At 41.3% G+C, this 25,770-nt stretch overlaps 2 protein-coding genes across 3 annotated transcripts in view; both read left to right on the top strand.

Moving 5' to 3' along the window:
* Positions 1-25,770, top strand: part of LOC119538640 (CXADR like membrane protein) — a 113,006-nt gene that overhangs the window by 55,977 nt on the left and 31,259 nt on the right. For both annotated transcript variants that reach the window (XM_037841774.1, XM_037841773.1), the window contains exon 2: positions 17,985-18,142. In XM_037841774.1, the coding sequence (XP_037697702.1) occupies positions 17,985-18,142 (158 nt within the window). The remainder of the gene's footprint in view (positions 1-17,984; positions 18,143-25,770) is intronic.
* LOC119538641 (GSK3-beta interaction protein-like) lies at positions 7,350-7,736 on the top strand. The gene has a single exon (XM_037841776.1). It carries the CDS (start codon positions 7,350-7,352, stop codon positions 7,734-7,736), a length of 387 nt encoding a protein of 128 aa, XP_037697704.1.

Below are 25,770 nucleotides of genomic sequence, written 5' to 3'. Positions count from 1 at the left end.
GAGAAAAACAAATGGAAACATATAACACAAGGAACACTCTGATTAATATTCTCAGAGACAGAAGACACTGTATCTGTTAAACAAGAATAGGATGTTATATAAAAGAACAAGGATAGTAATAGTAACAACAGCAGCCACATTTATTGGGCATTTGTTACATGCCAGACATGTAGTAAAACCTGCTTAGTCCTTATAAAATGTATTAACCCTCATTGAATGCCCAAGAAGTGAATACAATTATTTTCCTCATTTTATAGATGAGAAAACTGAAGCACAGAGAGGATAAGGAATTCACCAAAAGTTATTCAACTAGAAAGGGATGTATTTGATGTTTGAACCCTGATTTAAGCCAGAACTTTATACTTCCTCCCAAGAGATTCCTTGAAAAAATCCTTGGAAATTATATACATGATAGCCTAAAATAAAAATTCACTGAAAGGACTGGAAGGTGAAGTTAAAGAAATCATCCACTTGGGAAAAAAAAAGATCACTGAGCAACATGAGATAAAAGATAAGAAAATTAGAGAATCAATCCAGGATGTCCAGCATCTGCAGATAGATGCACAAAGAGGAAGAAGAGAGAATGGGAGGAATCATTTCAAAAATAGTACAATAACATTTCCTGACACCTAATGAAATGAGTTTTCATATAAAAAGGCTTCCTAACCATAAATGAATGAAAAATAAGCCTATATGCCAAAGCCCAACATAGTAAAATTTTCAATTTCAGGGATAAAGCTAAAACCCTAAAGACTTCCAGAGAGAAAATGAGGTCACTTACAAAAGGTTGGAGTTGAGAGTGGCATCAGGCATCTCGAAGCTAGAAGTCAATGGAGTGAAAATTATGTCCAACTTAATATTCTATCCCCAGCCAAACCATAAAACAAATGTGAAGCGTCGAATTGGTAACAAAGGTTACAGCTAGGAGGGGAACTGGGGGCTGTTGTGAGGGACAGACTTACTTTTTTTCACTGTATACAATTCGTTTCGATGTTTACCATATGGTTATATTACATTATTCAAAAGAGGTGTTTTTTTTAAGCTCTTTGAGTGATGCTAATAATCAACTAGATTTGGAAGCCAGTATTTTAGACAATAAAGCACTTGGGTTATTTCTTGTTCTTCACTACTCCTCTACTACAAGAATGTAGTACATTAGGTCAGGCTGTCAAATGAATTTCCTGTCCCTTCTTTGGATGGGGAGGGAGGTCGGCCAGGTAGTTTTCAGCACTGATGAAGCTGCAAAGACCACCGAGAAGATAATCCCCTTGTAAAACAGACCCAAGTATCTTAGATCATTTGAATAAATACACGAGTGAATGAATGAATAAATGCATGTTGTGAAGCAGTCATTTTGAGTCATTTGGGTGTGGGTGAGTGACAGAGAGAAAGTAAAGTTAAGGGAAATTACTTGCTATTACGCATCCTTCCTTCCTGAGACTTGACATTTTCTGCAAAAATATACACTGGGTAAAGGAGCCAAAATGCAATGCTGGGTCTATTCTTGCCATCTTAATGTGAGAAGCTGATGTCTGGTTTAACTGATTTATCTGCATACCATCATTAAGTGGCATGTAGATCAAGGTCCAGATTATTAATTGCTATTTTCTGTCCCTTGGAGAAGGGAAGCTCTGGTATGGTCCTCCCCCTCCCCACCCCCTAGCATGATCTAAGCCTGATACTTTGCTATAGTTCTGCACAAGAAGTGTAAAGCTTATTGTAGTTCTAAGGAACTTATCTAGTACTCTAGTCATTTTTAAACCCATTTGAAAGAATCTGTGTTAAATGAATGGTATGATGAAGACGGTCAACTTTTTGTGAACATATTAGTAAGAATCTATTCCAAACACTGTCCTCAAATGATCATAGGTCATAACAGCAGTTTCTTTGAGGAAGACGACAACAATCTTTAATGTTGGATACAAGTGCCATCAGGGGAATTACTGCTTTTCACATTCTACCTGCCGTAATCTTTAAAGAGAGTTCATTTTCCCCTGAGATCAGGATGGAACAGCTTTTGTAAATATTTCCCTGTGGCATATGGAAGCTTTATGTATTGTAAGAAAGTGTATTACCAAAGTAGTATGGACAGCATTACACACGTATCGATAGGATAACTTACATTTGTAGAGCATAGGGGTTCTGAAGTCAGACTGTTAGAATTGATATTTTAGATCTACCCATTATTAGCTCTGAGACCTTAGCAGATTTGTTAGCCTCTCTGAGCCTTAGGTTTTGCTGTGTAAAATGAGGTAATAAAACCCTGCATGCCTCATAGGTTATTCTGACTACATCTATCTATCATCTATCTATGTATCTATGTATCTATGTATCTATCTATCTACAGAGTACAGTTACTTGCCTATGGTAATCACTCAAATGTTAGATACTACTATTATGAAGCATTTAATATTTTTCAGAGCTTTCAGAAAAACTAATGCTAAACTACAGTTCCCCTTAATTTTGCATAACCAAACTCAAATAAAATAAGTATGGGAAAGAATTGAGAAATCTGAAAAGTATTATACAAACATAAAAGTGGAGATATCAAACTTATTATTACATTTCTATAAAATGGAAAGAATGAGTGTCATAACCTACTCATGAGGGAAGTTTTGGTTACTAACAACTAGTGAATTGTTAAAGCATTTTTAAATTCTATAAGACAATGATTGTCAATGAGAGTGGGGAGGCTGAGGGAGTTAGTGTGTAATTTTTTTTTAACTTTAGAGTATGTGGTAGGTGGTTTCCAAGACTGCACTCAGTGGTTCCAGGCTCCTGATATTTCTTCTTGAATATGGGCTGGAATTATTGAATTGCTTCTAACAAATAGAATATGGCAGCAGTGATGAAAGGTGCCCTCTGAGATTTTAAAACCACTGTGGTTTCCATCTTGGGTGCTGTTCTAGTTTGCTAATGCTGCCGGAATGCAAAACACCAGAGATGGACTGGCTTTTGTAAAAGGGGGTTTATTTGGTTACACAGTTACAGTCTTAAGACCATAAAGTGTCCAAGGTTACACATCAGCAATCGGGTACCTTCGCTAGAGGATGGCCAGTGGTGTCTGGAAAACCTCTGTTAGCTGGGAAGGCATGTGGCTAGCGTCTGCTCTAAACTTCTGGTTTCAAAATGGCTTTCTCCCAGGATGTTCCTCTCTAGGTTGCAGTTCCTCAAAAATGTCACTCTTAGTTGCACTTGGGGTGTTTGTTGTGTCTTAGCTTCTCCGGAGCAAGAGTCTGCTTTCAATGGCCGTCTTCAAACTGTCTCTCATCTGCAGCTCCTGTGCTTTCTTCAAAGTGTCCCTCTTGGCTGTAGCTCCTTTTCAAAATGTCACTCACAGCTGCACAGAGTTCCCTCTGTTGGGCAATCTAATTAACACTGATAGGTCTGCCCACACAAGATTACATAAAAGATAATGGTGTTTGGGGGACACAATATATTCAAACTGGCACAGGTGCTTTCTTCTTCTCTGTCTCGGAACACTAGCCCTGGGGAAGGGCAGCTGCCATATGGTGAGGCAGTCCTGCGGAGGGGCCAGTGTGGTGAGGGATCGAGGTCTTCCAACAACCACATGAGTGGACTTGGAGGTGGCTCGCCCCTCAAGCCCCCAACCCCAGCTGAGCCTTAAGTTGACACCACAGTCCCAGACAACTGTTAGACTCCAGCTCATGAGAGAGCCTGAGTCAGAGCCAGCTGAACCGTGCCCAGATCCCTGACCACAGAAACTATGGGGTAATAAAATGTTTGTTGCCTCAGCTGCTAAGTTTTGGGGTAATTTGTTATTCAGCAACAGATAATTAACACCAATATAACATACATACAGAAAAATGCACATTCATAAGTGTACAGCTTGATGAATTTGGGGATTTACACAAAATGAACAAACTCAAGTAACAAACACTTTAATCAAGAAATCAAATGTAATCAGCACCTTAGACATCCTCCTCCTTCACCCAAGGGTAACTACTCTCTCAGCTTCTGAGATCACAGAGTAGTTTCTCCTGTTTCTGTATCCTATATAAATGGAAGCATATAGAATGTACTCTTTTGTGTCTCCCTCCTCTCCTCAGCATTTGGTTCATCATGTCTATCTACTGGGAGTCAGTGTAATATAATGTTAATGTAAGGGTCTTAGAGTTAAAATGTCTAGATTATTGGAAGCAATGAAGTTATTTCAGGATACTTGTTTTCCTATTCCTTTGTTTTATTTTGTCTGGAAATGTTTTTTCTATTTTTTGATATATAAAGTTAATAAAAAATATAAATACAATGACTAGATTAGAATTCTGGCTCTACACTTTCCCTACCATGTTCCTGGGCAAGCTAATCTCTCTGGGTCTCAGTGTTTTTGTCTGTAGAATGAGGATAATAATAGTACCTCGAAGGATTGTTTAGCAGATTAAAAATGGAAACGAATAGAAATCAAATAGCACAGTGCTTTCCACATATTAAGTGCTCAAAAATTGCTACCTATTATTAATAGATGTTTTTATATGGAGGTTTTAAAATATATTAGGTGTCAAACTTGTACTATCTATCATTTTCAATCATGTCGGAGGTGACTAATTTGTGAGTAGAAAATACAGCTCCCTCAATTCTTTTTTTTTTTTTTTTTTTTTTTTATGTTTCATGGCACTTCTGTCCTTTCCTAGAGAGTGGCTGAGAGGGGAGAGAGATGAAGTTTGACCAGTTAACTTCTCTTTTTCATTAGCTTTGATAGGAAGGTGGAGGGGCAAGGATAAAGTTAAAGGCCGAACTGAGCTTTTAACTTATGGGTAGAGATTTTAATTATCCACACAATCCCAGTTCTCCTTTGCCATGCATCCCTAAAAATTGGCTTTGCCTTGTCAGTGGTAAGCCGGTGTCCATTTTTAATCTCCCCCTCTTTGTTCAAATCTCCCTGCTGAAGGTTATAAAAGATTTAGATTTAGAAAGCGACTTGGCATTTGGAATGAGAGAGAGGCTATAAATAGACATGTCAATGAAATAGGTTAGCATCTGATCTAGTTCTCTGAGAGTCTCAGAATCAAAAGCACACATTCTTGGCTGATCTGTGTACTGGCACAGGTGTGCGTGGAGGGGTCTCTGGACAGGTGTGTGTGTGTGTGTGTGAATATGAACGCATGCATGAAATATGTCTTTGATATATAACAAAGGGCAGAATCTGGAGGGGCAGCCGCTGTACATCTGAACAGCAGAGTGGTCCCCGTGGACAAGATCAGTGTCCTTCCCCTGACAATCATTATTGGAGAAATCAGGATAGTCAGCCCCCAGGTTGTAAGATAGTTGGACATGCGGATTATGTGATACTACTGTCGTTCCTCCTTCCCACCACCAGTGTTAGAGAACTTGTCAGGACTAGGGGTCCATGGTGATGTTCCAACCTGCCAAACTCTGAGGTCAGCATGGCGACTGGTCTGCTAACCAGTCAGGTGGCCTTTCCCCATCTCTGGAGTGTCCTCACTTATCTTGTATCGCTGCTAAAATTCCACCTATTCATCATGGTCCAGGTTAAATACTTCCTTTTCTATGAAGCATCCCTGATCATCTTGATGTCCTCAGTCCTCGCCCTCTGAATTCTTATAGCACTTTTTGACCATCAGTAGCTATTTATCACACACTGCCTTGAAATAGGTTTGTTTGGGCCTTGTTTTATTTGTCTATTGGACTGTGATCTTTCACAGACAAAAGACGACGTCATTTTTTCTCCATATCCTAGGTGGCACCTAGTGAACCAATGTTGAACAAATGTACATTGCCAGTTACTCCCCTCTGGGTGCCAACTGTTTTGGCAAAGCTCCTGTTAGTTTGTAGCACACAGAATCTGAAGTATCAGAGATCAGATGTTTTTTTTTTTTTTTCAAGGAGTTGCTGTAGAAATTGGCACCCACAAATACCTTATGATATACGATAATAAAAATGTGATACCAAGATCTGTCAAGATCTTGGAAGAGAGTTTTGCAGTGATTTCAGATCTGTGATAATAAAAGAATATGAGCAATTTGATATATATTTCAAGTCTAGTTTTAAATATTAAATTGGTCTGAAGGTAAGATAATACCCCAGCTGACCTTATGCGAGCCTGCCCAAGTTGGAAATTCTAGATTACATATAGCCAGAGAAATTCAGGGTTTTGTAGCTCATTTGTGGGTCTAGAAAAAGACTAGACTTTAAGACTGAAATGACCTTAAGAATTCTTTTTTTCAATTCCTCAGCAACTCTAAACCATCTGGGACAGATTTTTGTTCCTTCTGTCTTTGCCTTTTCTTTTCAACTCCCTAGAGACAACACTTCACAACATCCAAGTAATTGATTTGTTGCATAATAAATTTGGCATTTAAAATCATTTTTTTCTGGTCTTAGGCTTTAGCAGGGACAGATGACACTTTTGAAGATGAACTAAACATCTGTTTCATTTGGAAAAAGTTAAAACAGTGATGTTAAGTTATTTGAAATGTGTCTGTTTTCCTATTTCTTGGATAAATATCCTCTCAAATGTCAGACCTGCTTTTCTAAGATTTCCACTGTTTCCATGGGACTTTGAAAATCAAATGCAGATGATTGGAAATGTAGCCGGTAACCACAATGGCAAAAGAAAAAAAGTTCTTATCAAACTTAAATCCAAGGTAGTTTAGCTTATAATTCTTTGTCAATTATAATTCTCTTACTAATAAAGTGAGAATTCTATTAGGGGCGAGGCACGGCTAATCCTCGCTAAGTAAATTCTGCCCCCTTGTGGAAGAAAACATCACCAGCTAGGAAAGAAATGCTGTAGCTGCCTGGACCGGTTCCTTTTAGTTCTTTTAAAAAGCCCTTCAACAATCGTTAAAAGTAGGATTGACAATGGAACAAAACTAGATAGACTCTTTGTATAACTGTGTAAAGGTTAACTGATGGGGAGTCGCGGCTGGGCAGCTTGCGGGCGGGCAGCAGCCTGAAGGGGCTCAGGAGCGGGCGGTGGGACCTGGTGCAGCAGACCTGGGCGTGAGGAGGCAACAGGCAGAAGGGACCCCGTTCTCCGCTGAGAGGGGTGTGGGGGTGGATCCGGCCTGGGTGGTCGAGGTCACCCCCGACGGGACCCCGACACCCTACTCTATCCCCTGCCAACCCGAGGCGGGCGCTCGGGGAGCTGCAGGGCTCCAAGGGGAGGGCAGGAGCTCCTCTGGAGCACCCCTGCCTGGTCCCCGAGTATTCACCGGTGCCCATTGTCAGCAGGTTATTCGTGCCCCGCCTCATCCAGGTTGGTGCTGATAGTTACACAAGCAACGGTTTGGTGACCTACTTTACCAACCCGTGAGGATTTCTTCCATTCTAGTACTGGATTCTTCCTCTTCCTCCATCCTTACCGAATGGAAACAGACTGTAATCCCATGGAGTTAAGCGGCCCATCAGGATTTGAGGAAGGGTCAGAGCTTAATGGTTTTGAAGGAACTGATAAGGAAGACTTGAGTCTGGAAGCTGAAGCAGTTGTAAATGATGTTCTCTTCGCTGTTCACATGTTTGTCTCAAAAGGCCTGCACTGTCCAGATGACATCAACATGGGAACCAAGGAAAGGAGCAGATATTGTCTGGAGCTCACTGAAGCAAGGCTTAGGGTGGTAGGTTATGATTCTGACCAGGTGGATAATCACTTACAGATTCCCCACCATGAAACAATCTACTCTTTTGGACATACTCAGCCCTCACCTAATGAGAGGCATTTGGAAACACATTCCTTCAAAGACTGGAAGCTTTGAAAACAGATGGACAGTCATAACTAAGCTATTTCCTTTCAGAGGGGGCTGCTATTGGTACAGAATGTTGATATAAACCTTGAAATTCTTGCATATGATCATAGTAGAAAACACATCTTTGGTTTTATGTCTTTAGCACTTCTTGCTTCAAGTTTAGGCTTGTGACTCAGAACAGTATTGACTTTTAGTTGTCTTTCTTGGTTTCTGATTCATAAAGGAAATTCTGAAGCCATTGCCATGACTCAATTATTAAAACATTCAAATTTCTCCTTATAGAATCTCCTGCATTTCAAAACCTAATCAGTATTTCATTCTGTTATTACAGGGCTTTGATGCTGCCAGCACTCTCTTTTACAAGGGGAATTCTAGATTAGCACAGTAATATAGGAATTATAACTATCTAACTTCAAACTTTGATTTAGCTTACTAAATCAGGGGTTTACTACTAGCTTGGACTGACTTTGTAGTAATTATTCTTCTACTAGCCTTACCAGAAACAAATCATCAACCAGTTTCCCCTGCACAAATTTTGAAATTTTCTGCTTCACTTAAACTATTTATACTACTAATATGGACTAAAAAAGATGGATTCGTTAGATATTACTTCACTAGTATTAAATGAAAAACAGGGACTGAAATAGTTCTGCATTCCTTATTTGCAATAGTCAGCCAGCTAAGCAGAGGAAAAACCATTAGCAAATGAATGTAATAATTATTCATTTCCAAGATAAGTAAATAAGGAAACAGGCTCCATTCTTTCCTTAACAGAAAGAATCTTCAATATGTGTAATTTAGAAAGACAATTCTGCTTTCCTGGAAAACAATATTTTGGCCTGTGTTGATTCTTACTCTGAATGTTTGTTTACATGATGTACAGTATATATTCAGACAGTACGTTTGCTTCAACATTTACTTTCTATAATGTAGTGCTTTGGTATTCCCACAGCACCCCTCCTTTCCCAACAAATGTACAGTTTTCTCTCTCAATGCTAAATCTACGATGTAATGTAAGTGCATTGTACCAGTTTGAAACCAAAGGATGAATGAAGCATTCAGAGACTTAATATTTGAAAAAGGGAAACCCTGTATTTCATATTTTATTACAGGTACTAATATTTATAATCTTGAACTGTTTACTGCTGCTACATGTTTTCAAGTACATGTTGAATAATAATTATTGGACAGCTGGTTTTTTTTTAAGAGTTGGCTAAAGCAGCAGCAGTAGTAGAAATGTTAAACTCAAATTCTGCATCTGGAGACACCGTCATAAATTTGTCATTTGCAAACTTTCTTAATATTATTTTGAAATAGGTATACTCTTTGGCTCTGAATATCATGTAGACCAGAGCAAATTAAAGTTGTTTGCATTACTATTCATTGTCAAACATCATTGGGATGCATTATGATTGAATAACCCATGTTCATTCTCAGCTTTTTTTTCAGATGCTTAATTATTTGGAAAATGAAGTCTAACTTCAGGTTGAACTTTCTCATGCTTAATCTCAGGCTAAATGTAAAGGATATTTGTAAAGTTTGAATAAAATCTGTTTACTCATTTTCAGTTAAAAAAAAAAGCTTATTGATAGTAACAAAATACAATGAAAGAAAATAGTATAAATTTGTATCTTATACTTTGCATCCCATTTCACTAGGACAGTGCCCTGAATATTCTAAACCCTCTAAATATTTCATTGAATACATAGTTAGAAGGACTTTAAATATTAAGTTCAATATCTGCATATAAAGATCTCTTTCACTGCCTGTGCTGTACTCCTACTTGAATGACTCTAGTAATGGAAAACTCACTAAGTTAGACAGCTCATTCTCCCATCAGCCAAGACTATCAACATATTAAGCCCAAATGGAATAAGTCTTTTGTAAGAAGTGTATCACATCATTTCAGAACTGGAAAGAGGTGCTGGAGATCTGGAAGTCTATCGTTTTATGGTTGCATTTATTATACCATTTGGACCTAATTCTGCCCTCCTGAACAATATCCAATAAACCCATTACTTCTTTTGTAGCCTTTTAAATGTTGGAAGATTGCTGTCATGCTGCCCCTTAGTCTTCCTTCCTCCTAACTATTCACCTCCAATTCTGTCAATGGTTCCTCATTTGATAGGTTTTTCAGCCCCATCTCCATTCTTGTTCCAACCATTTGGATGCCAACATTTTTGTCAATGCCTCTCTCCATTTGTAGCATCTAGAATGAAACACTGGTGCTCTAGATGGGCTTGTTTGGCTAGCATAAAGTACAGTGGAGCTGCTATACCCCAAGTTTGGGACACTGAACCTCACTGATTGTAGCCCCCTGGCAGACCCCTTCAGCTTTTGCAGCAGCCCCATCACACTAATGGTCAGTATTAATCATGGAATCTGCCTGTTCCTCCAGATCTTTCCGTCCCTGTCCTTGTATCTGGCTGCAACTCCTTGCGTTTGTCTCTATTAAACTTTTTCTTGCTTTTGGCTCCAGATTCCAGCTAGCAAGATAATTGTAAATCTTAGGTGTGTCCAATCAGATTAGCTTCACTATCTAGCTCTGTGCCACCAACATTGAGTAAGCCTGTGCTCTGTTTCCAGCCAGCCACTTTCAAGGTAAAGACAGTGACCTTCAGTGTGGGAAAGAGAATAGGATAAAAATCAGAGGTGTGCTCAAGTCCTCACAGTGCTGCCCTCAGCAGTGACACCTTGGGCAAGTTGATTCCATTCTCTGAAACACAGTTTTCTCTAAAACGGCGTTGATGACATTAGCTCACTTTGTAATCATAGGGCTCCAACGAGATCATGCATTTGAATGTGCTTAGTTTGATAGTTAAAAAATATGTAACGTATTACTAAGCATTAACTTCTGAAAGGTTTGAGGGGGAAGGAGAGACTGCTGTCCTCTTCCCACCACCATAGCTGATAGATGAAGAGATCAACAGGACTTTTTAACGGCAGATAAATACATGCAAGATATACTGAGGCCGTTTTTCACAAAGAGGAGAGGTGAGTTGATACTTTTTAATCAGCCTCTGTTTAATCTGAAAATAATCCAAGTGTCTTCCATCAGTACAAGGGTCTCCCTTTAGCTCTCTCCTTCTCCCCACCTCTAGCTCTGCTCCCTTCCTCTCTGCCCACTCCCCTCCTCCTTTTCTCTTTCCTCTTCTTCTCCTCCTCCCACTCCCCTCTTCCCAGTCTCCTCCCTGCTCCATCTCCTCCTCCTCCCTTTTATCTTTCCTTTTTCATCCTCACCTTCCTCTTTCCCCCCTCCTTCCCTCTTTATTCCCCCACCTCTCCTCTAAAAGCAAGAGGAAGCTCAGTGCTTCCTGAAGGCTCATAGCTCAGGCTGTCACCCTGATCCTTGTATCCGCACCATCCATTTTTGGGGCCCTAGGACAAATACCTTCTAGGGGGAAAAATAACAACGCTGGACCACATGGATTCCCAGATGTCTAAAATAACACCCATAACTTGCAAGCTTCATTCCTTCAGCTTTTAGGCTTTGTCTGAATAGCAGATACATGTTTGTATTTGAGAAGAGATTAAAACGTCTCAGTCATTTAGGGAATGAGGTTTTCTTTTCCTAAGTCTCTCATAAAGGCAGCTGGCTGGAGAGATTCTGAGGTTGGGCTGGGCCTGGGGTTGGGAAGACAAGACAGGTAACACAAAACGTCATTAGTTCATAGCCATCATCTCGGGGGCTGAGTCTCAGTGGGCGGGGGGAAACAGGTCTCTCATCTTGGTAAAGGAAGCTCTTTATCTTGAGGACAGCTGACAGGAAAGGACAGGGCCTGCCATGTGCTCACCTGGGAGGCTTTCCTGTCCCTCAACTCTGTAGGAAAAACATGCCCATCTTCCACAACTAGCTCAACCCTACTTACTCATCAGAGACTTCCTGAATCACTCGTCAGCAATGATCTTCCATACAATATTATTAATTTTCTTAGGCGTGAGAATGATGTTGGGATTATGCAGAGAACATCCTTATTTTTAGGAGAAGCATGCTAAAACATTCAGAGATAAAGGGTCATGCTTTCTGCAACTTACTTTCAACTAGTGCAGAAATAAGAAAGGGGGGGTAGGAAGATAAAGCAAATATGGGCCAATATTAACAAGTTTTTCCCTCAAGAAAAATGACTTCCAAACTCCTCACAATCCTGGTTCCCTGCCTCAGCATGTTTTCTAACTTTCCTTGTCTTTTAAAGTGCAGCATGTACAATTATTAATATTACCTACCATTTGTTGAGTATGTACTATATACCAAGTGCCTGTGCGAGGCACTTTACACATGTCATATATAATCCTTACAACCTTCAAGGTTTGTGTTTTTATTCTCATTTTAGAGAGATGGAAAAAAAAAAGCCTCAGAGATTACAGGTAATTAATTAGTCTTATGGCCAATATTTAAATCCAGATCTTTCTGACTCCAAAGCTCACGCTCTTTCCCTTGCATCATGTTCTCTTAACTTGCATGCAGTGTTCCAGAAATGGTCTGGAAGGTGCCAGCACATGCACTCACAACTATGGAATTATCTATATAAACTATAATATTTTAATATATATTTATTGGTCTAGATGTTAGGAGGCCTTTGGGTGAGATACTTCTCTCTAGGCCTCAGACTCTTGATCTGTACAATGAGAGGGATTGATTAGAACATTTCCAAAGTCCCTTTTCTTTTTCTGACTGACATTCGATGACTTACCTGAGGCTTTCTTGAAAATTCTATATAAAGCAAAACACAAGACAATTCTGTTCCCATTCAGGTAAGTGAACAGTTGGCTAGAGCAGGGCCATGAGGAGAGTTCAGTCACACACTGGAAGGAGGTGTCCCTACACCTCGACCACCCGTTTGGTGGGGGCTCTGCTGTATATTCAAGTGGACATGACATAGCTCCTACCCTGGCATTGATGGGACAATAACCTAAGTGGCTCTTTAACTTTGTTACTTGTGAACTGCATTTCCACACAGCCTGGCAAACAACTCAGTTCTAAACAAAAAGAACCCAACTGTTCACGGCTTCTGCACTGAGCACAGTGGCTTTACCTAGATCTCGGGCGCCCGGGTTTGTGGTTCCTCGGGGAGAGTACGCCTGCAGGCTTAGCTGTGGAATCAGGGTGACTTGGGCCCTGTGCAGGCATTTAGTAAGTATTTGAGAAGTAGAAGTCTCTGTGAGGGAATCAAGAGAGAAATGGATATTTTAAATGCAGAAAAAAAAAAGTTTCTATTAAAAATTACCTCTACCTCAGCTCCTTAAAGGCTCAGGAGAATCTTTAATAAAAAGTAAATGCCCTTTAGAGTGTAAAATCTGAAAGGAATCTTAATTGAATGTAGGCAGGAGTCATCTGAAGAAAAGCTTTCTCTTTAGTGGAGAAGAGCAGGGGGCATGGACTAACATTTTGGGGGGAGACCCTGTGTGCCATCACTGTGCTGTGTTTTAATCCCCATGTTGCAGAGAGGGTAATTCTCCCAAGTTCCCAAAGGTCCTTTAAGTGCCAGCGTTGTATGGGAGAACGCACAGCTACCATGAATGCATTCTGCATGTGCACATGGGGACAGCCATCCCCACTGCCACCATCCTGCACCTCTTCCCAGGGTCAAATGCCACAACAAAATCCCAGATGCCTAATGGGGACTATTCCCCTGCTTACTGTTCTGCCACTTTGTGACTTAAGCAATTCGATTTTCCAGACTACTGTTTCCTCATAAGATAAATATAATCTTTGAGGACTTTCTCAAGGAAGACAAATCCTTAAATGCCAAGAGAATACCAGTCGCTGGTGGTGGGGTGGCGCCTTTCCTCCTAGCTGCAGGCCGCAGACGTGCTCTGCAACCCCCACCAGCTCTGCCAAGCCTGAGAGTTGTACACAGAGCCCGGGCTGTCAGCTTAGGCTTTGGAACAGGGGAGGGGTTGATAGGCACGGAAGGCCCCTAGAAATCAACAGGACTCCCCATGGCCTCCTGTGAAGCTGGGGTTCAGGGGGGATGCAGTGTTCTGATGAGAGGTGCAGGCACTTAGACCCTGAAGCCCTCCGCCTCCATAAGCCATGTGTATTCACTGTGTGGCCCCCTCCCTGCAGTATTTAATTCTGGATACAGTATAAATAGAACTTGGCTCTCCTTCAACACACACCACCCACCGTTATTTTCCATTTCTTTTGGGACAGCAACCAAATCTGAGCCTTTGATTCCCTCTAGTGGCTTAAATCAGTAACTCTCCTAGCTGATTCTTTAATTTATTCAATGTGTAGTAAGTGCCTGTCTGCACCACATTGGTGCTGGGTTCTCTAGCTTTGCGTGGAGTATGAGGCTCTTTTTTCATTTTTTTAGCCTTATTGTGTCCAGCAGAAAGTTGTAACCGAGAAGTAAGAATTTCAGGACTGATATTGATTACTGAATCATTATATACATATTCCGTTTTATTTTCTAGTATATTAGACATAGGGAAATACCTTAAACCTGAAATGTAATCCAGCTGACTTGATCTCTGATAATGATTGTATAGCCTTTATCTTGTGCCCTTGAAATAATAAAAACCTTGTGAGTAACCTTCACTTGTACCCATTTATCCAGTTTTTCAACTTAAAAGTCCAATGATCACTAAAGACAGCCTCTAATGTTTATTAATGAAGTGTCTTGGGTCAGCCCAGAACTAACTCACCCCAAGTCCAAAGTTATCTTGATTACTCAAGCTGGACACCTGACAGGTGCAGTAGCTTAGACTTTAACCTACAACTCACCTATACCTCTTACAATACTAAAAACCACGCCCATCATCACATTAAGGCCGCCATTTTCTTACACACATTCTGTGACTGAGCATGTAATCAATCTGTGCATGCTCAATAATTAGATCACTTCTAATTACATAATCTGGGGCCATTGCATTCATTATCCTAAAATCTGCCCATCTTTTGATGCTCTAAAACTATCAGAATTATTGTAGTTCAGGGAGACAGATTTTGGACCGATAGGCCATCTGTTCTCCTGCTTTGCCCCTAGCAATAAAACTCGCTTTATAACCCTGGTGTCTCAAGAATCAGTCATTTGAGCACTGCCTTGGTTAGTTAACAGTGATCAGAGAAAGAAGCTGGAGATCTTTCTTTTAAGGAGATCTTTCTTTTAAGCTCAGTTTAGTACCGTGCAAACTGGTGAAAGTCTCAGCTGCTCTAGAGCTGCTTTATAGGGACTGAGGCAGAATGGTGAGAGACAGTTATTACCTGCCACTAAATGAGCTATGGGGCCTTGGGCCGACTCTCTTATCCCTGGGCCTTAGTTTGCTCACTGGCAAGTGAGAGCATAGGTTAGACTCTAATCAATTCAACAAAAATTTATTTATTGAACAGCTACAGTATGTGAACCTGAGCTAAGTGCTATGGGAATGAAACGATGGTGCTTAATCTCCAGGATCTTACAGGCTAATAGGAGACTCAGACATCCGAGAATCCACGTGTACAGCGCAGGGCAGGGCAGCAGCGCACACCGGTGAAAGCACGTGAGGCAGGTTTGGGGTCAGGTCCCTGCTCTCTCACTTCCTATCTGGATGGTCTTGGGCAAGTTGCTAACCTCCTCAAGCTACACCAGTAATTTGAATAAGAATCCTTTCTTCATAGAGTTATTATGAAAATTCAGTGAAAACCAAGTGCTCGCTGTACAGCTAAACCTTGGGAGGTGTCCTCTCAATGGTGGCCACTCTCATTAGAGTTTCAAGTTCTAAGCAGAAATAAAAGAAACCTTGAGAACATTGGTAAGACTACAAGGTGCTTATCCTGGTCCCGAAGGCCGCTTCTTAGGCACAGTGATTACTCTGGGCTCCTTTCTCTGCCACAGAGCTTGGGAATCCACCTGCTCCTCTTTTTGGGCGGATGTCTCCAGGGATTCAGCTCAAGCAGCCTTGCTGTGGAGTGGGACTGCCTCCCCAGCTCCCCTCTCCCGCATTTCACTTCCCTGAAGGCCAGAATGCAGGCCTTTTTCCTTCCCACAGATTTGCTACCATTTGACACAGGGAAATGAACAGGAGATGACAGGGGTGGCTTGTTTCTAACAGTTGCCACACCCACGGGGCTAAGCCCTTCTGAAATGATAGAATGAATTTTCTCCAGGAGAGGAGACTTTGCACAAGCCCTGGCACTTAGGGCTGGTCCAGTTTGTTTCGTTGTGAATGGCTAAAAGAAATCATTTTTCACACCGAGCTTCTTTATTACTGGTTAAGGAGATAAAGGAAGATCCAGAGCTAAAGCACACTGTGAATGCCAGGCAGATCCTTCCTAGAATCCATATCAGTTCATCAGTCATCAACACCCTAGATTTAATAATCAACACTGTCAAAGCCTTAGCTAGGTACTAAGAGAGAGACTAATAGGAAGGACAAGAGAAGACGGGCTTAGAGTCTGAAGTGGCTGACAGGATACCATACCTGGAAAAAAGATGAGAGTTAGAGGTAAAGAAAGCCAAAAGTAAGTTGAATTCCTATTAGCCAAAGGGTTATTGGCTGGAGGGACAGGACCCAAATGGAGTAACTCAGAATTTTGCTTTTGAAGAAAGTGCTGCTTCCTATTTGGAAACCATATGCTATTAAACTGTAGAGAACAGAAGATAGAAGACAGGGAGATGAGAGAATGTGTGTCCCTGAGAGAAAAGCAGGGACTCTCTGTGGGAGCCCACCTGCACCAGGAGGCATCTGTCTCCAAGAGGGTGCGTAGGAGCGACCCAGAAACCCAGCCTGTGACCTGGCACCTTCTGGGGACAATGCCCATCCCTTCCTTCCCTTCTCCCACATATAGTGTTTTGTGGCACGACTAACGAAATTCAGGGATCTGCCACAGTTTAGTCCATGGTGAGAGGATGGGTGGGCAGAACAGATGGGACAGGAACATTTCCAAGAGTTTTATTTGTGAGGCACAAGAGAAATGGGAAATGAATACATACAGCAAAGTCCAGGGTGTTGCAGCTTCCTCCATCCTGAAAGAGGGCAGGCACTGTTTGGGGGAGCTGTGTGAGCATCCGCAGTGGGCAGGGGATGCACACACAGGGCTGCCCGTTGGGGAGTTCTGCCTGGACATCCCATTGGCATTCTGAACTCAATAGACTTACACCCAAACTGCTAATCCAAATTTCTAATGCAGTCACTATCCTTCCAGTCACACAGGCTTGAAAACAATCTTTAATTTTGAATGCTCCTTCTTTCTCCCTCTTGGCCAGTCACCGTGTTCTATAGTTTTGACTTCCATACCGCCTCTCACATCCGTCCTGTCCTTTTTTTTTTAAATTCAATTTTATTGAGATATATTCACAAACCATACAATCATTCACAGTGTACAATCGATTGTTCACAGTACCATTATATAGTTGTGCATTCATCCATCACCAATTTTTGGACATTCTCATTACCACACACAAAAAAAGAGTAAGAATAAAAATTAAAGTAAAAAAAAGAACACCCAAAACATCCCATGTCTTTTATTCTTCACCACCTTTGCCACTATCCTGGGACAATATCTCTTACCTAGAAAAATTTAACAGCTTTTTCACAAATACTTGTCTCAGCATCTTCTCTTTCCTGAGCAGTCTACACATGGCTTCCAAACCTTTCTTCCTTAATCCAAGCAAGGCTTATATTTTGCCCATTGTAGCAGGGAAGGGCCTACCTTTTCAAACTTATGTTTTACTAGTTGCCCACATTTATTCTTTACATCAGTCAAGCTGAATATCCCCCTAAACCTTCCCACCTATGTTTTTGTTCACATATCTGCTTTGCCATCTCAACACCTTTCCTCAACCTCTATTTCAATCTACATGAATTCTATTTTCCAAAGCCTATCAAATACCACCTCCTTAATAATGATAAAAACAGCTGATTCAGAGTCGCTAAGTGCTAAACATTACATAGCTGATTTACATGCAGTATTTATACCATTTACAACATTTCCCTGAAATGAGCACTGTCCTTTGGGAACCCTCTGCTAATAGGGGATATGAAGATCAAAAGACAGAGTTGTTACTGACCTGAGTGATTTCAATGTTCATAAAACCTCAGTAATGCAGGAGAGACAGGTATCAGTCGGAGAATAACCCAGTGGGGTGAAGCAAGAGGTGATGAATTCAGCTAGTGGAGGATCTGGGCCTTCTGGTACCTCTGGTCTAGGATTTTTCTAACACCTTGCACTGTACTTTGCCTATGGGATCATCCAATAATCATTTGTTGTTAAATTTGCTCCCCGCCCACTGCCGTCTGGTTTCTGCATCACTCATTACAGGTTTCCTCTTTCAGTTTCCTACTATGTTGGAACCTTGGGGACTCACACTGAGATCAAGAGAGTGGCAGAGGAAAAGGTCACTTTGCCCTGTCACCATCAGTTGGGGCTCCCAGAAAAAGACACCCTGGATATCGAATGGCTGCTCACTGATAATGAAGGGAACCAAAAAGTGGTAAGTACACCCCTGGTAGAGTCAAGACTCCCTCTTTCCCTTCCCTGCCTCCTATATCGGCCCTTCCTCAGAGCAGTCTTCTGGTCTTTTTTGTTGGATCTGAAAGGGCTAGAATTGTTTTTTTCATCTGACTTATACTTTTAAGACTCTAGATACAAACTACAGAGAAGAAACAGTTTTGGGGTTGTGCGGATAAGAGATTCCATGTTCTTTGCGGAAGCAAGAACTATTAGAAAGCAATCAAGCATGTGCTTGAGGAGGGGCTCTGTACTATTAGTGTGTTTGCTTAAGAAGGGGACTGAGATGCAGTGGCTGCTTCCCCTAGTCTAGTGGGCCAGAATCCAAAACGTACTCTAGGAGGCCTGCTCCTCTTCAACCATTGCCGTCTGTCTACACTGAAGCTTTGCACAACAGCATGACCTGTGAGATTGTCGAATACAACAAACAACATATGATGCAGAGGAACAAACACGGGACATGAAGGAAAATGTTCAACATGTATGTAATTGGCCAGCCAAAGAATTAATGCTGGTTCAGGAGTTGGAAATTAAATGAGCTGGCCCTGGGTCTCCAGTACTCAGGTTGGGTAGGGCCACGACACTCCGTGGGTTTTTACATGCTTCGGGCACTGTGAACAGAACTGTAGTGTTCTGCCTCCTGAAGATCCACTGGGTTGTAATCTGGTTGTTGTAGAGACCCTTGCTTTCTTCACCATTTGGAATTTGGGTTTTATGGAGGAGGGGCAGGTGGAGGCAAGATTAGGGAGGAAGGCAGCAGGTTTTAGGCAGGGATTTACTAATCCCTAACACCACACTGTGCTTTCTTTGATCTCCCAACACTGTGAGGTAACTGTTATTAGCCTCATTTCACAGATGAGGAACCCCAGACCCAAACGAGTTGCTAATATCACTCAATGGTTTCCCACTCCGTGCTCTTTCCGCCATTCTCCAGTCACCTTTGGGAGGTAGCTTTCCTCACCTAGGTTTTCTAGTCTAATTTATTCTCGCCCCCTTTACTCATGGACTTTTTTAAATCTTTTTGTAAATAGCCTTATGATTTAAAAAAAAAAGTCTGTAACTGAGTGAAGTAAGCCAGTCACAAAAGGACAAATATAGTATGATTGCACTTATATGAAACACCTAAAATCTGCAAATCCATACAGACAGACAATAGATTACAGATTATCAGGGGTGGGGATCAGGGGGAGGTGGAAGGAGAGTGGAATGAGTAGTTAATGTTTAATGGGTACAAAGCTTTTGTTTGGGGTAATAGTTTTGGTAATGGATGGTGGTAATGGTAGCACAACATAATGAATGTGATTAATACCACTGAACTGTATACTTGAAAGTGGTTAAGATGAGAAACTTTATGTTGTATATATGTTACCACAATAAAAATTTTTTTAAAAAATCAGTCAATTGACAGAATTGAAATACAAATTGTAGATTAAATAAAAGTATGGTTAAATTTACTGGAGCTGTTAACTATACTGTGGTCGTGTAAGAAAATCCCTATTCTTTTAAGAAATATACTCTGAATTTAGAGATAAAGGGCCATGATTATAACACCCTCAAATGGGGTGGGGGGGGGAGGAGGGGGGATATAATAAAGTCAAAGGACTCCTGGGGAGAAATGTAGACCTGGCATCGTGGGACGGAGAACATCTTCTTGACCAAAAGGGGGATGTGAAAGGAAATGAAATAAGCTTCAGTAGCAGAGAGATTCCAAAAGGAGCCGAGAGGTCACTCTGGTGGGCACTCTTATGCACACTTTAGACAACCCTTTTTAGGTTCTAAAGAATTGGGGTAGCTGGTGGTGGATACCTGAAACTATCAAACTACAACCCAGAACCCATGAATCTCGAAGACAGTTGTATAAAAATGTAGCTTATGAGGGGTGACAATGGGATTGGGAAAGCCATAAGGACCACACTCCACTTTGTCTAGTTTATGGATGGATGAGTAGAAAAATAGGGGAAGGAAACAAACAGACAAAGGTACCCAGTGTTCTTTTTTACTTCAATTGCTCTTTTTCACTCTAATTATTATTCTTGTTATTTTTGTGTGTGTGCTAATGAAGGTGTCAGGGATTGATTTAGGTGATGAATGTACAACTATCTAATGGTACTGTGAACAATCGAAAGTACGATTTGTTTTGTATGACTGCATGGTATGTGAATATATCTCAATAAAATGAAGATTAAAAAAAAATAATGAAGTCAAAGGAAAAATGTTAACAATAAGTGAATCTGAGTAAAGAGTATATGGATATTCTCTGTACAACGTTTGCAACTTTTCCGTCAGCGTGAGATTATTCCAAATGGAAAGTTTAAATTCTAAAATGTCTGTACTTTAGGGAAGCTGACTTTAGATTTTACTTCTTTTTCAGAGCTTATCTTCTTTCCCTGATAAAAAAGGAAATGTTGTCATTTCCTCCCCTGTCTATACCACTGATTTCACAAGATGGTTTACGGTAGGAGAAGCTAGGTTGACACATAAAATCAATTTCAGGATCTCCATTGGAGTCTAACCTGCCTAAATAGCTGCCTCCATTGCCTTGTTATTTTGACGCTGCTTTATCCTTTGGTTTTTTTAGTGCATCATCCTAAGGCTCTTTGTGTTCTCTGTAGAGCAAGGTCACCTTAACCTGACCATGTTTATTACAACTTCTTGGTCAATCCTGGAAATGATACTCTCAGTTCTGAATGAAGTAAATAAGAACCTATGATCCGCTAATACAAATCCAAGAAGGACTCCACACATCTAAGTGTCACTCAAGTGTTTTCACTTAACTAACAGAAAAAGAGTTGCTTGTAGACAAGTGAACATAAGGGTTAGGAAGTTAATGTGTTAATATAGAAATTGTCACTGATAAGGGTTTAAACAGTCACAGTTCCCTATTTGTCTTCAGCTGATACTCTAAAGTAAGGTTTGCCATTTATTCAGTTATTCAGAACACAAGAATTTATTTAGCACTTGCTGTATGCCATGTAGAGTGCTAGGCACCAGGAATACAATAGTGAACAAGACATCACAGTCCCTGCCTTCTGGGAGCTCCCAGTGAAAAAGATATTCAATAAACAAGAAAACAAATAAATGTAAGTAGAGAGCATTAAATGTTAGCTACGTGCCAGGCACAATTCTAATTTTTTAGCACATATTAGCTCATTTATTTTAATCATCTTACTAAGACTATTAGTCCCATTTCAGAAATAAAGAATTGACGCCCTGTGCTTACACATGCACACATATAAACACAAATAAGCAACTTGCCTCAGGTCACTCATTTTGCATTTGAATTAGGCATTCTGACATCTGTGCCTGTATTCTTTTTCTTTCTTTCTTTCTTTCAGAAGTTGTGGGTTTACAGAACAAACAATCATGCATAAAATACAGGATTCCCTTATACCACCCCCACTACCAACACCTTGCATTGGTGTGGAACATTGGTTACAATTAGTGGTAGCACATTTTGACAACTGTGCTACCAGTTTAATTTAGGGTTCACTGTTTGCGTAATGCAGTTCCATAGTTTTTTAAAAATTTTTATGCTGTCACCATACATGCAACCTGTTTCAGTTTGCTAATGCTTCCATTATGCAAAATACCAGAAATGGATTGGCTTTTATAAAGGGGGTTTATTTGGTTACACAGTTACAGTCTTAAGGGTATAAAGTGTCCAAGGTAAGGCATGAACAATAGGGTACCTTCACTGGAGAAAGACTATTGGCACCCAGAAAACCTCTGTAAGATCGCAAGGCACGTGGCTGGCATCTGCTTGCTCCCAGGTTGTGTTTCAAAATGACGTTCTCCAAAATATCAGCTTTCAATGGCTGTCTTCATAATGTCTCTCTAAGCTGCTCTTCTAAATGTCACTCACAGCTGCTCTGAGTTCCTTCTGTTTGTTAGCTCATTTATATGGCTCCAGTGATTTAATTCAAACCCACCCTGAATGGGTGGGGTTCACATTTCCATGGAAACATTCAATCAAGAGGCTGCACCCTAATCAAAGGTGTCACTCACAGTTGGGGGGATCATATCTCCATGGAAACAGCCTAATCCAAAGATTCCAACCTAATTAACACTAATACGTCTGCCCCCACAAGATTGCATTAAAGAATATGGCTTTTTCTGTGGGACATAATATATTCAAACCAGCATACAACCTAACACTTTCCCTTTAACCACATTCAGATATATATTTCAGTACTGTTAATTATGTTCACAATGTTGTGCTACCATCACCACCATCCATTACCAAAACATTTCCATGATTCCAAATAGGAACCCTGTACATTTTAAACCTTAACTTCCCATTCCCTATTGCCACCCCTTCCCTTGGTAACCTATATTCTAGATTATGACTCTGAGTTTGCTTATTCTAATTGTTTCAATTCGGTGAGAGCATACAACATTTGTCCTTGCACTCTTCTTAACCACTAGAAATACGACCTTCATAAGTAACTTGAAATTGTACTATGGACTATGACGGAAATAAGGAAAATGTGGGGAGAAAATTAATCCAGACCAAACTAATTATGCAAAATCCATGATGCAGGAAACAGCTTGTTGGAGGCTGTAAAAAATCAAAAATCAATTCCATTAAATTTAGTAAGTAGCTGTTGGATTCCCACTATACACACACCCTATCCTCGAGTAGCTAGTTTAGGAAATTAATATGTAAAAACACAGTTTCAGAACTAAGAGACAAATATCATGACAGAGATAAGCACTTTAGATGAACACAAAGCCACTGGCCAAGAGTAGTTGGAGGACGGAAGAGGTCTTGAAAGAAGGCACAGCTGATTGGAGTCTCGATGGAAGGAATTACCCAGAAGGGAGATCGCAACAGCTTGGACACAAAGGCTGGAGAATTCTGGGAAATCATGAGTAGCTAGAATAGGAGGGCAAACAGGGAAGGTCTTCTATGCCATACTAGATGTGCTGGTTTGTATGAATTATGTCCCCCAGAAAAAGCCACGTTCTTTGATGCAATCTTTTGGGGGCAGTCATATTGGTGGGGATTAAGTTGGAACGTTTGAATTAGGTTGTTTCCACGGAAATGCGCCCCACCCAACTGTGGGTGATAACTCTGATTGGATAGTTTCCGTGGAGGTGTGGCCCCGCCCATTCAGCATGGGCCTTGATTAGTTTACTAGAGCACTATATAAGCTCAGACAGAAGGAACGGGCTTGATACAGCTAAGAGGGACACTTTGAAGAATACACAGGAGCTGAGAGGAGCTATGGCTTACAGAGACATTTTCAAAGGGCCTTTGAAAGCAGACTTTTGCTCCAGAGAAGCTAAGAGAAGCCCCAAGAGCAACTAAGTGTGACATTTTGGAGAGAAGCAGAAGACTAGAGAGGAATGTCCTGGGAGAAAGCTGTTTTGAAACCAGAACTCCAGAGCCGACACCAGCCACGTGCCTTCCCAGCTCACAGAGGTTTTCCGGACACCATTGGCCATCCTCCAGTGAAGGTACCCGATTGCTTCTGTGTTACCTTGGACAGTTTATGACCTTAAGACTGTAACTGTGTAACCAAATAAACCCCCTTTTATAAAAGCCAATCCATCTCTGATGTTTTGCATTCCGGCAACATTAGCAAACTAGAACACTAGAGCTTAGAATTTTTCCTGTAGTTCCTGAAGGATTTTAAGGGTGATAGGAGGAGAACCTAAGATGGCGGCTAGGTGAGACAGGACAAAAAAACACCTCTGTGAAAAATACTAGATAAAAACCAGAAAGTGACCCAGAACACCAGTTTCAGCGATGCACCATCTGGACAAGTTCTGCTAAATCCACAGGGATCGTGCACTTGGTGAAACCGGGAGTCTGCATTCTGAAATGAGTGAGTAAGCTGGCTGAAAGTCCTGTAGCCATGCTGTGGTGAGGGGAAACCTGGAGTTGGCGTTTGGAGATGGACTAGTACTTTTAAAAAAAAAACCCAGGAGCAGCTGCAGTTACGATGGTGAGAACCACGCAGTGAAGCACAGCAGGAGTGGCTGTGCCAACCTCTCAGTGTTTGGCATGGAGGATAGACTGCTGCTGATTCCCTCAGGGCCAGGGGGCCAGAGGGGAGAGCCAAAAGGAGAAAGAAACCATGCTGCTTGCAGCCGACTCCCCGGCAGGCTGGAGACACTCCTGCCTGGGGCCGTACCCACAGCCCAGAGCCGTGCCAGGAAACCCAGCGTGATGGGGAGTGTATCCCATAGCACCGCGCACATGCCACAATATCGGCCATGGACAGTGGCCTTGGGTGCATACACAGCTAGCTGTCCCAGAGCCGGGAAGGCGGAGCTGTGCGAAAAGGGGGGTGGTTGAGACGCCCCATTCAGTTATCTTTGCATCAGACTGGGAGTGCCCCTGGACTGCCTGGCGGCCCGGAGTTTCCCTTGAGGGATGGCGCACACTTGATGTAGCACAGCCTTCCCTCAGCAGAGGTCCTGGAAGATCACAGCTGAGAAAGGGGCCCATTTGGAAAACCCAGGGATGCCACGTCAATGCCGGCGACTTGTGGGTCAGCGGCAGAGAAAATCTGGGGCAAAATTGAAATGAAGGCTTAGACTCTTGCAACAGCCTTGACTCTCCGGGAACACTGGGGAGGTTTGAATATTAAAGCTGCCCTGCCTCCCTAGCCACCCAGACACACGCCCCACATTCAGGGCAGACAGCACCAAAAACACACCCAAACTGAGTTCACCAATTGAACCCCACAGGAATCATTTCCCCACACACTACAAAGACAAAGTTGAGGAGAACTGACTTGAGGGAAATAAGTGACTCGCAGACACCATCTGCTGGTTAGTTAGAGAAAGTGTACACCACCAAGTTGTAGTTCTGAAAAATTAGACTGATATTTTTTACAACTTGAAAGAACCCTATCAAGCAAAGCAAATTCCAAGAGGCCAAAGACAACAGAAAATCTTAAAGCATATGATAAAACCAGACGATATGGAGAACCCAATCCCAAACACCCAAATCAAAACATCAGAAGAGACACAGTACTTGGCGCAATTAATCAAAGGACTACAGTCAAAGAATGAGAGCATGGCACAGGATACAAAGGACATGAAGAAGAACATGGCACAGGATATAAAGGACATAAAGAAGACCCTAAAAGAGCATAAAGAAGAAATTTCAAGAGTAAATAAAAAAATAGAAGATCTCGTGGAAATAAAAGAAACTGTTGGCCAAATTAAAAAGACTCTGGATACTCATAATACAAGATTAGAGGAAGCTGAACAACGACTCAGTGTCCTAGGGGACCACAGAACAGAAAATGAAAGAACAAAAGAAAGAATGGAGAAAAAAATCGAAAAACTCGAAAAGGATCTCAGGGATATGATAGGTAAAATAAAAGGTCCAAATTTAAGACTCATTGGTGTCCCAGAAGGGGAAGAGAAGGGTAAAGGTCTAGAAAGAGTATTCAAAGAAATTGTTGGGGAAAACCTCCCAAACCTTCTATACAATATAAATATACAAAGCATAAATGCCCAGCGAACTCCAAATAGAATAAATCCAAATAAACCCACTCCAAGACATATTCTGATCAGATTGTCAAATACTGAAGAGAAGGAGTAAGTTCTGAAAGCAGCAAGAGAAAAGCAATTCACCACATACAAAGGAAA

This window comes from Choloepus didactylus, chromosome 6 (assembly GCF_015220235.1).
Source record: "Choloepus didactylus isolate mChoDid1 chromosome 6, mChoDid1.pri, whole genome shotgun sequence".
Taxonomy (NCBI): domain Eukaryota; kingdom Metazoa; phylum Chordata; class Mammalia; order Pilosa; family Megalonychidae; genus Choloepus; species Choloepus didactylus.
The sequence above is the reverse complement of the archived record's forward strand: the minus strand, read 5'-3'. Positions and strand labels throughout refer to the sequence as shown.

Bases quoted from the DNA above. Each gene is read 5' to 3' on its own strand.
- LOC119538641 (XM_037841776.1), top strand. From the start codon at position 7,350: ATGGAAACAGACTGTAATCCCATGGAGTTAAGCGGCCCATCAGGATTT.